Source organism: Macaca fascicularis, chromosome 6 (genome assembly GCF_037993035.2).
Source record: "Macaca fascicularis isolate 582-1 chromosome 6, T2T-MFA8v1.1".
Classification (NCBI taxonomy): domain Eukaryota; kingdom Metazoa; phylum Chordata; class Mammalia; order Primates; family Cercopithecidae; genus Macaca; species Macaca fascicularis.
This window is the reverse complement of record NC_088380.1, coordinates 157,763,559-157,775,063: the sequence shown is the minus strand read 5'-3', so window position 1 is coordinate 157,775,063 and position 11,505 is coordinate 157,763,559. Positions and strand designations below refer to the sequence as shown.

General features: G+C 37.1%; 1 protein-coding gene across 1 annotated transcript; it reads left to right on the top strand.

Moving 5' to 3' along the window:
• The first annotated feature begins 983 nt into the window (after positions 1–983).
• Positions 984–11,505, top strand: ZNF300 (zinc finger protein 300). Its single transcript, XM_005558290.5, has 6 exons — positions 984–1,146; positions 1,847–1,974; positions 2,652–2,695; positions 7,344–7,470; positions 7,715–7,837; positions 8,937–11,505. The coding sequence occupies exons 2-6, from the start codon at positions 1,941–1,943 to the stop codon at positions 10,484–10,486; spliced, it is 1,878 nt and encodes a 625-aa protein (XP_005558347.3). The 5' UTR covers positions 984–1,146; positions 1,847–1,940; the 3' UTR covers positions 10,487–11,505.

Below are 11,505 nucleotides of genomic sequence, written 5' to 3'. Positions count from 1 at the left end.
TATTCATTCATACAAATGAAACATTGGTCTGTGAACATGCATTTTGCTTTTTTAAAGCTTGATGTAAGGTCTAAGTGTTAAGATAACAATTTTAATATTCTCTTTGGCTGGTTCATTTTTTTAAAATCATGTTGTTGTTGTTGTTTCTGAAATCTAACCTTCTCAGTCTCTCCCTTATTTCCGTTCCGGTTTTCAAGTCTCTTTTCTGTCTCAATCTCTCTGTCTACCACACTCTACCCCTTAGCTTCCCACTTCTATTCCTATGTCTGTTTTTTTTCTCTTCAGTGTCCCGTCTCTCCTCCTTTCTAGGCTTGCTCCTTTGTCCCCATTTCCCCCATTTTCTCTCTGATTCTCTGCTTCTCACTGTCCCTCTCTTTGTGCCTCGGTCTCTTCTTCCCTGCCTCTTAATTTCCCTTTTTCCTTCAGTCGACCTGTTATTACTTATTACTGCAATATCAATTTCCCTTATAAGGATTCCTTACCGTTGTTATTGGCATAATTACAGTTCACAATGATTGTTCAGCCCCCAGATTTTGTCCCTCTCTCTCACAGTGGAATCTCCCTGGAGAGGACCGCACCATTCCACGCTTCCCCTCTCAGCAAATCGAATCTCCCGGCATGGGGCTGTACCATGCACAAACACGTCCATGGTACCATTTAAAATTCCTCCCTTTTCGTCAGAAACATGCTTCCAGTAGAGGAAGGTTCACTCCAACTTCCTCTTCAATCCTTCTTGTAAAATCTGTCTGCAAAAGTGTGCACCTTACTGCTCCTTTCATAGGCCGCCTTTCCGTCGTCTTCCCCCTCCTTCGCTGCCCCGTTGGTACAGCCCACTCTCGGGCTCAGCACCGGGCGAATCCTCCGCTAGTACGGAGACGACCGGGCTCTCAAGATGGCGGCCCCATGCGGAAACAGCCCCAGGGAGCAGCCATGTTGCTTCCTGAACAAAGCCTCTGAAGATGCGGAACGGGCAAAACCGCCCCGTACGGAACAACGCAGCCTACGGAGCCTGGTGTTGTGCTCCCGGACAGGAAGCAGGAGAGTTTGCCAATATGGATGTGACAGCGGTTCCCATTAAGCCGTGATGGGGGTTTTGGGACCTGATAATCCAGCTGGGAGTCAGAGGCGGGATGTGTGCGGTGAAGGGTGAGTCTGTGGGATTGGTAATGGGAGGAGAGGAGCCCGTGAGGGTCAGTGGTAGGTTTATAAAGTCACTGGTGGGGGAAGTAGGTGGGATTAGTGTTGGATTTATGTGGGAATCCAAGATGTGATTAGTAACTGGGAAGTGAGAAGTGAGGGGGTGTCTATGGGGTCAGGAATGGCGTGCAGGTGGACTGACTGGTGGGTTTAACTGGGTTCAGTGATTTACGAGGCTCTGAGGAATCCGTGATGGGAGGCTATGGACTAAATGATGGGGGCGTCCATGTGTTCAGTGATGTGATGGACATGGGGGAGTTCAAGAGGGTACATAATTGCTAGGCTTGAGAATTCCGAGATTTAGATGGGGACAGTAATGGGGCCACGGTGTTGTGGTGGTCAGCCACATTTTACTGGGGAAGGCCTTTACTTACGTTAAATTTCCACAGGTCATAGGCTGCTGAGTTCTTAAAGGTCAACCCCTTTTCACATCTTTTCGTAGTCTACCATTGCCCCCTAAGCATTTCTGATGGTACCCCCAACAAGACCAAACAAATAAAAACTGATAGAATCATAATAAAAAGTTTGATTTCAGTCCTCCACTTTCTCAGTTTGTTGAAATCATTTTATATTTTATTCAAGAGACATTTATTGAGCATCTGCTGAGTGTCCAGAGATGAGTATGACTGTTTCTTTTGTGTCCTTCTAGATCTGTTTTGATACAGCCTGGGATACCCCCTATAAAATAATCTCTCTATCATGGGAGCCCCCACTTCCTCTGGGCTAGTTCAAGCTCTGTCTGCATGACTTGTCCTGGGACTGAGGAAAGTTTACTAGGTATGTACCTTCCTGCATTGTGGTATATTCTCTTTTTTTCAGTGGTTCCAACCTATCACCATTTTTGTATGCAGACAATAGCGCTGTTGAAAAAGAGCAATACAAATTTAAACAGAAAACATATTAAAATTAACCTTTGAGTCCATGCACATTGATTTAGCAAGAGTTTTCTGAGTTGGGGGAAAATATAAGAGAGTTCTTGGAAAATTGTTGGAATTCAGCTGCTGGTTCTTTTCAGGAATAGGGAATGCATGCCTCAGTTTTCCATTTGGTCATTCCCATTCTTATTGCCAAGGAGCTCCATCTTCACTTATATCTTTATATAGCTATCCATGATTATTGCCTCATGAAAATCTTATATAAATAGAATTGCTGATTCCCGGGGGGAACAATAAGTTGTTAGTAAATCAGCTGGAAACATCTTCACATCTATCCAATTATAAACCTTGGTCAACTTCTTTGTGATCCTATTATAAGTACAAGAGGAGTAAAGAATGATCCCTCCTCCACATGGTGCTTGCTGATCCTTCTGTTAGGCTCAAACAACCTTATCCCACAGGGTAGCCCGTTAGCTACCTGACTTCTGGTGTTAGTTGTTGCTAGACTGGTGAATGTGAAAGCTGCAGTCTGGGTTTGGTCTATGAAAAACATTCTGATCACCAGTTTTGCTTTTTCAGTCATCTGGCCTTTTGGAAAAGAGCAAAAAATGATGAAGTCCCAGGTGAGTTGCTTTTTTTAAAAAAAATTTCTTCTTTGGTTTTTCATACAATCAAATGGAAAGTAAAGATATCTAAAATCTGGATTAAGGAAAAGGTGGTAACAATAAAGATCAAGACCTCAAAAGCATTGCTAGGTAATATGTGAAAAACCTGGCTGGAAACCATTTTTATAAATTAATGTACTAATTGTTCTGATCTTTCTTGCAGACATCATGAGTTACACGATTTGCATTTCCCTAAAGAGAAAGATAAATTTCCCATGGTAAGAAAATATTTCTTGCCATATAAGACTAAAAAAAAAATTCCTTTTTGGCTTTTACTCTAGGAGGTGGAGTGCACAGTGTCCTCACCAACACTCCTTTGGTAAATGCCACAGTAGATTTCTTGTAGTGGTGTCTTAAAATGATCTTTTTAGAGGGGATGTATCATAATGTCTAGCCAAACTCCTTGAACCTTATTCTTGATTGGGGGATGGCAAATTATTATCCATGGGCCAAATCCCATTCTCCAACTGTTTTTATAAACAAAGCTTTATTGGAGCACAGCCATGCTGTTTGTTTACATGTTGTCCATAGCTTTTTTCTAACTACAATGGCAGAGATGAGTAGTTACAACAGAAACCATATGGCCTGGAATGCCAAAAATATAAACTTTACTGAAAAAATTTGTTGACCTCTGCTTTCGAGGAACAAACTAATTACAGATGCTTCCTATTGTCCAGCTTTATCCACAGGTAAATTCATTAATGTAAGATAGGCACATTTTGAATGTTTTTCTAAACTATATATTTCTCTCAAAAAAAGCCATTCTTTTTTTTTTATTTAAAAAATTTTTTTTTATACTTTAAGTTCTAGGGTACATGTGCAAAACCATTCTTAAATTTTATTTTTCTGGCAAATCTTTGGAGGGCAAAGGTCCCTGATGCTCCGTATCTTTTGCTCTGCTTTCAGAATTTGTAGGATTACTGTCAAGTTCAAGGCTGTTCCTTCTTTGCTCTCCCAATTTTAAAAGTTTGTATTATTTTTTCTTTCTGCCAGCATTGGCATATAAACATTTAAAATTATATAAAAGATAAAAATTTAAAACAAAGAGACCTTTAACTTAAACTCACTTGCTCCCAGGATAATCAGTGTTAACCATTGCTTCTAACCTTCCAAACCTTTTTTGATATGAATATAACTGTGATTAACTGTTTACGTGTAAAAGTACAAATGTGTGAGAATGTCTCTTATTTTCATACACTTTTCTTTTGGAAAAAGAATGTTACGGTAAACATTTTGTTCTGCAACTTGATTTTTAACTTACTGTCCAATATAAAGCTCTTTTGTATACATTTAGAATATCTTTCCATATCAGTACATAGAATTCTCCTTTATTATTTTATCAGATGCATAATATTTCTTTGTGGCCTGGTTGTCTGGGATTGTTTCTTCATCTTACAGATAGAGATTATAATCCTCATAGGGTTGTTGTGAGAACTGAGTAAAAACCATGCTTGAAACTGTAACCGGGGCATGGTTTATACTGTATTTAAGTATCAGCTGTTATTACATCATCAGTATCATTATCATTGTCAAATCTTGAAGTCAGCTTTTGCATTAGGAGTCCTTATGTATATTTTACAGTAGAGTTTAGAGTTCTGTTGCAAAAAGACTTTTTTGTTGTTTTTGTTTTTGGATTTCAGTAGCTTTGCTTGAGGGCTGTGCTGTCTAATATAGCAGCCATCAGTCAAATGTGGTTACTGAACACTTGCAATTGGCTAGTTTGAATTGAGACATGTTGTGTTAAGTCCATACCAGATTTCAAAGTTATATTTCCAAAAAACTCACTAGGAGTTTTTAAGGATTGATTACATGTTGAAACAATATCTTGAGTAATATATTGGAATAAATATATATTATTGAAAATAATTTTTTGAATGTGGTTCCTAGAAAATGTAAACTTACTATCTGGTTAGCTTTATATTTCTGTTACACAACACTGCTTTGAAGGAGAATGGATTTTTTAATTAGCCCAATACATCCAACTGCTGTGGCTAATTAGTTGATTAATTGCTTCTTCCTTCAGGAAGAGGGCTGTGTATTAGTTCCCTACCATCCAGAAGTGAAGTCGTTTTTACACATATCCTCCTTTTCAGCCTGTAACACCTACTTCCCTTTCATTTCTTCCATCTCTTAATTGTACTTCCATTTCCACAGGGACCCGAGCTGTAAAAATGGTTTCTAGTTGACAAAAGTATAATTTTCCACTGATTATGTACTATATTTTTCTCAAAATTAAGAAATTTATACCTACTTATTATATTGAAGCATTTGGGTATCATTAATAAAGCAAAATCAGAATGTTAGAATGATAACATCTATGAATTTACCTCTCAGAATGGATTTCCTCTGTATTCCAGATTTATTATCTTTCTTATGTTACTTTTCTTCAGATTAAAAAAATGTAGACTAATACCCAAAACAGTTTTTAACTAAACGTGAGTTTTTGTTTTTTCTTTATAATCATTATTCATTTCTTTTTAACAAACATTTCTTAAGTACCCAGTTTATGTCATATGCACTGGCTAGCTGTTGAATATCCTGAGCAGATTTAGGTATAGTTTTCTTCTGGGAGGACTGCAGAGAAAAGAGAGATGTGGAAACCAACATTAACACATTGGCAGAGATGTAAAGAGATGTAGAAACTAACATTAACACATAAAAGTTCTGTAGCAGACATGGAGCAGGTACTGTTATAGCAGAGAGTGGGGAACAACCAGATTTCTAAGGAAGTAGGTAATAGGCTTAAATGATTATTGAACTTTGGCTCATGAGGGAAGTAGGCTGAGAACAGGAAGCAGCGTTTGTAAAAGTAGGGCAGAGTGATTTTAGGAAGGCTGAGAATTTTAAAACTAAAATGGAGAGTGCTTCATGGAAAGGTCGACTAAGGTTGGTATTGAAGTGATAAAGTATAAAAGATCATGTTTACAGTATCAAGGAGGCAGTTTGGACTGCAGTAGTCAAGAACTAGACTATTGAGTGAGAATAAATCTTGCAGATATGAGAGTTCATCAATCATATATTTAGTATGTAATCTTTGGCAAGTATTTACTTAACCACTGTAATCCTCAGTTTTCTTATATGTAAAATAGGAAAATTAATAGGATTGTCACAGACAACTATGTGTTTGGCAGCTTGACAGAGTGAATATGGAATTGGTGTGGGATGAGAGAAAACTTGAGATTTGAGATGAGAGAGATGAGACTGTGTTAGCAAGGAAGAAAACAAAGGAGGCTTTTAAGCAGGCAGTGTTGACATTTGAAATAATCATTTTCATTCTGAAAGTGGTGTTTGGTAATAATGGAATATTTAGGAAAAAGTCTGAACAATTTATTTAAAATAATACAGATCACTGTTAGATTAGTTTCTGCTATTAGTTAACAACTATTGTGAGGATAATGGGGACATAATTAAAATAGTCAATTTTCCCTCCAGAAACATTTTATAACTCTACTTTTACCCAAATTCTTTTTTTGATGTTATGTCACTAATTTGTTGTGGTTTCTTCGTTAATGTTTTCTGCACATTTTTGTTGAGTTTATCATTTGGGATTCCTTATTTTTTGTTGCTCCTGTAATTGGTATATTCATTCTATTACTAGCTATTATGTGTATATAAGACAGCTATCAAATTTGGGGGAAGCTAAGATCATTTTCCTATGAAATAAAGAGATTAGATTAATGATCTTCTAGAGCTCTGACATTCTGTGATTCTCTAAATGTAGCTTTTCTTTTTAAAAAAAAAAAAATGTACTTGCAAAGGGCATTTCTGCTCTATAATCATTAATTAAAATTCTCCCATGTCTTATTTTGTTACTTTTATGGTCTTTAGTACTTTTTAGAGTTAAAATTTTTATTCCGTCAGAATTTATTCTTTTTTCCCAGGTATTGTATAGTGTATTGGTTTGCTAGGACTGCTATGACAAAGTACCATAAACTGGGTGGCTTAAACAATAGAAATTTAGTCTCATAGTTCTGGAGACTAGAAGTCCAAAATCAAGGTTGTTGTTCTTCAGGACTGTGAGGGATATATTTGTTTCATGCCTCTCTCCTTAGCTTCTTTATAACTATCTTATTTTTATTCTTTGCATTATCTTCCCTCTATGCATGTCTTTGTGTTCAAATTTCCCCCTTTGGATAAGGACACAGATCATATTAGATTTAGTTTCACCCTAAATACCTCATATAGCTAGGTATATCTGCAATGACCCAGTTTCCAAGTCATATCACATTTTGAGGTACTGGGGGTTAGGACTTCAACATATAAATATTCAGAAGATACAACTCAACTCATAATATTTCTTCAACATTATTCCTTTCCTGTTTACTATTCATTGTTTCAATACTATTCATCCAATAATCCATCTTCCTCCCGGTTATTTGGGTGCTGCCTTTAAAACATATGAAATTACTGTATGTATTAGGTAGGCATTTTATGGTTTACCTCTTTTTTTCTCTTTATATGCCTGGCTCTGCTTGCTAAAAACAGGATTTTATTTTGTTTTTCCCAAAAACTATGATACAAAACTAGGTGTGGGTGTAGTTGTGCACATTACAGTAGAAATTATGAGAATGATCACTTCAGATTGAACAGGAATTTGCTATTACAGGGGTTAGTATCATTCAAGGATGTGGCTGTGGATTTCACCCAGGAGGAGTGGCAGCAACTTGACCCTGCTCAGAGGACCCTGTACAGGGATGTGATGCTGGAGAACTACAGCCACCTGGTCTCAATGGGTAAGGATGGCTTCCCTGAATAACTCAGGAGTTGTCCAATCAAGTGCCTTTCCTTACCAGTTGCTGTGATTAGGTTGTTCCTGACATATGTCATGACTTTTATGACCTTCATACCTTTGCAAATGGAGGTTATGCCTTTGTTGAGGGCTAACTGGACAGCTTCATTGTAGACCATCTGAAACTGCACCTTTTCTTTTTCCTTAGGTAAAGTCAATTTCAATCCTCTGTGATTTCTGTTTAATAGGGTATCCAGTTTCCAAACCAGATGTCATCTCCAAGTTGGAACAAGGAGAAGAGCCATGGATCATAAAGAGAGACATATCAAATTGGATCTATCCAGATGAATATCAGGCAGATGGGAGACAAGGGAAGTGAAATACCAATTTATGTGTATTTTTTTAATTGATTGGTGCCTGAGGTTTATATTTCTATCCTTATTGAAATCTCCTATTCTTTGCTTCTATGCTGAGAATTTAGTAGTCACTCAACAAGTAATTGTGGAGCCTTTCAGAGGAGTCCTATTTTTTGTTGATCCTGTCTCATGTGTGTATATATATATTTATATTTACTGTCTTTTCTGAAAGAGTTTTAAAGGCAATAAAAGGCAAATTCCTTTCAAGAACATAAACTGTACTTTAAAAGGCAAGATTCCCAGGTAAATGACTATACTAAATTAAATGTCAAATGCAGTTACTGTTTTAAAAGTTCAGAGGAAATTAGAGTCCAAAGAGATGTGGGAGTATTTGAGAGACATTTTTCAGAGCATGCAACTGTACCTGCTCTGAATGACATAAATGCTTCTGAGGCTGAAGGAGGAGGGTGAAGGCAAGCAAAGAGTGTTGGAGAGAGTATATGAACAAAACTAGGGTCAGGAAGACATAGCTTTTCTGGGAGAACTTTACTAGTTTTACTTGACATGTATAGAAAGTAGTTTATTGGGAGTAGTGGAATTTAGATCTGTATTCTCCGTTTGACTCTGATGCTGAATCTGCAGCAGGATATTGAATTTTTCCATTATTTGTGTTAGTTGTTAGGAAAATAGATGGAGGAGAGTTAAAGTATTTTGCATACAGAAGATACCTTTTTTCTTTAGAGTGATGGTAGGATAATAAAAATGTGTAGCACATGGTTTATAATACAAATGAAATTAAAAGGTGAAAAGGGGTTTCTATTTAGAAAGCAGAAGTGAAAGATTCTAGAAGAATAATAAAAAAAGTAGTGATGAGACCCTTGACACTTTTTCATTGCTTTTAAGTTTAGTTTTTACATGAATATTTCTGTTTAACATTCTTGTCTATCTCTTCACCTGATAACACTATGTGCTGTACTGTCTTCTGAGATGACCTGTTTCCATCCTTTTTTTGTGAGTTCATCTACTATGTTGGATCATCCATTTGTTCTACTTCTTTACCCTCTGTTAATTGACTCTTGTGATGACTCTTAAATTGTGTGTTTTCTTCTTTTAGACAGGAAGAGTAACCTTCACAACTCCCAGTCATGTATTTTGGGGACAGTTTCCTTCCATCATAAGATACTGAAGGGAGTCACAAAGGATGGTTCATTGTGCTCCATTTTAAAAGTCTGTCAAGGTGATGGTCAGCTGCAGAGAATTCTAGAGAATCAAGACAAACTCTTCAGGCAGGTCACATTTGTTAACAGTAAAACAGTGACTGAGGCGTCAGGGCATAAATATAATCCATTGGGGAAAATATTTCAAGAGTGCATAGAAACAGGTACATCAATACAGAGATTCCATAAATATGATGCTTTGAAAAAGAACTTAAACCCAAATATTGACCTACCGAGTTGTTATAAGAGCAATTCAAGAAAAAAAATTGATCAGAGTTTTGGAGGTGGAAAATCATCTAGCCAGAGTGAGCCCAATTCTACTCTTGAGAAGATTCACAATGGAGTAATACCTTTTGATGATAATCAGTATGGAACTGTTTTTAGAAATACACAATCCCTTATTCAGTATCAGAATGTAGAAACTAAAGAGAAAACCTGTGTATGTGTTACATGTGGAAAAGCCTTTGCTAAGAAGTCACAGCTCATTGTACATCAAAGAATTCATACTGGAAAGAAACCATATGATTGTGGTGCATGCGGAAAAGCCTTCAGTGAGAAGTTTCATCTTGTTGTACATCAGAGAACTCATACTGGGGAGAAACCTTATGATTGTTCTGAATGTGGAAAAGCCTTCTCTCAGAAATCATCCCTTATTATACATCAGAGAGTTCACACTGGGGAAAAACCCTATGAATGTAGTGAATGCGGGAAAGCCTTCTCCCAGAAATCACCCCTCATTATACATCAGAGAATACATACTGGGGAAAAACCCTATGAATGTAGAGAGTGTGGGAAGGCCTTTTCCCAGAAGTCACAGCTGATTATACACCATAGAGCTCATACTGGAGAGAAACCATATGAGTGTACTGAATGTGGGAAAGCCTTCTGTGAGAAGTCCCACCTCATTATACATAAAAGAATTCACACTGGTGAGAAACCCTACAAATGTGCTCAATGTGAGGAAGCCTTCAGCAGGAAAACGGAACTCATTACACATCAGTTAGTTCATACTGGGGAAAAACCTTATGAATGTACTGAATGTGGGAAGACATTCTCCCGCAAGTCACAGCTCATTATACATCAGAGAACACATACTGGAGAAAAACCCTATAAATGTAGTGAATGTGGCAAAGCCTTCTGCCAGAAGTCACATCTCATTGGACATCAGAGAATTCACACAGGAGAAAAACCTTATATATGTACTGAATGTGGGAAAGCCTTCTCTCAGAAGTCTCACCTTCCGGGACACCAGCGAATTCATACAGGAGAGAAACCTTACATATGTGCTGAATGTGGAAAGGCCTTTTCTCAGAAGTCAGACCTTGTTTTACATCAGAGGATTCATACTGGGGAAAGACCCTATCAATGTGCTATATGTGGGAAGGCCTTTATCCAGAAGTCACAACTAACTGTACACCAGAGAATTCATACAGTGGTAAAATCATAATTAACTGGCCACAGAAAAGCCTTAGAATTAGCTCAAGCCTTAATAATTACTAGAAACCCAATTAATTTGATAAGCTTGGGGACAATATCCTAATAGATAAAAATTTTTAAGGGAATCTGTTTCTAGTTTGGTGATGCCTAACTTTTCCAGCAAAGATGATGGAAAATAGTTATATAAATGAAGAACATTTTTAATATGGCATGTAAAGATTTTAAAGTTATGAACTCAGTGATCAGTGCAGCAAGTTAAGCATACAGAATATTGTCAAGTTGCATATTCCTTATACTACATAATGATAATCAGCCATTGTGAAACTGCTAATATTAACTTGGCATAATTATGGCCATAAAGTAATTTTCTATAAAAGACATGGAAGAAAATGAGTAAACAACAAAATAAAACCTATACGCTATTTTAAGAAGGGGCTTGAGCATGACCCCTAAAGCTACATGTAAAGGTCTTGTACAAAAAATTGAACGATAGGTTGATCAGATTCAGTAAAGTTGATCTGTGTGCATTTTCCCATCTCAAGCATATAAGTTGACCTGCATCTCTGGAAGGACCTTGAGATTGATGCATTTTGGGCAGGTGTCCCTTTTATTCTTCCCAACTGGGAACTTGGAGCTGAAAAACATTGGCACTGAGGCCAGATGGTCTTGGGTTTAATCCTGGCTCAGTGACTCACAGATTGTGTGACTTGAGGCAAACATACTTCCCCTGAGTATTTTTTATCTGTAAGTACAAATACAATGCAGAGCTCATTTTCAGTTAATATTAGTACTTTTTAAATCTTTACTCTCTATCTTGAAGCATTAGATGCTAAGACTAACATGTAAAAACCACATCTGAACTTGCTTTTCCTTCTGGACACTCTGCTTTTGATTGTCCATCCCTATAAGTGGCTCATTTTACTGTCTTCTGATCCTGGTGGCCTTATTTTTTGCTATGTTAAGGTTATGTTTTTTAATACTTGCATTTATTTTCATATACTTATATAAACCATAGTGATTGCACATAAA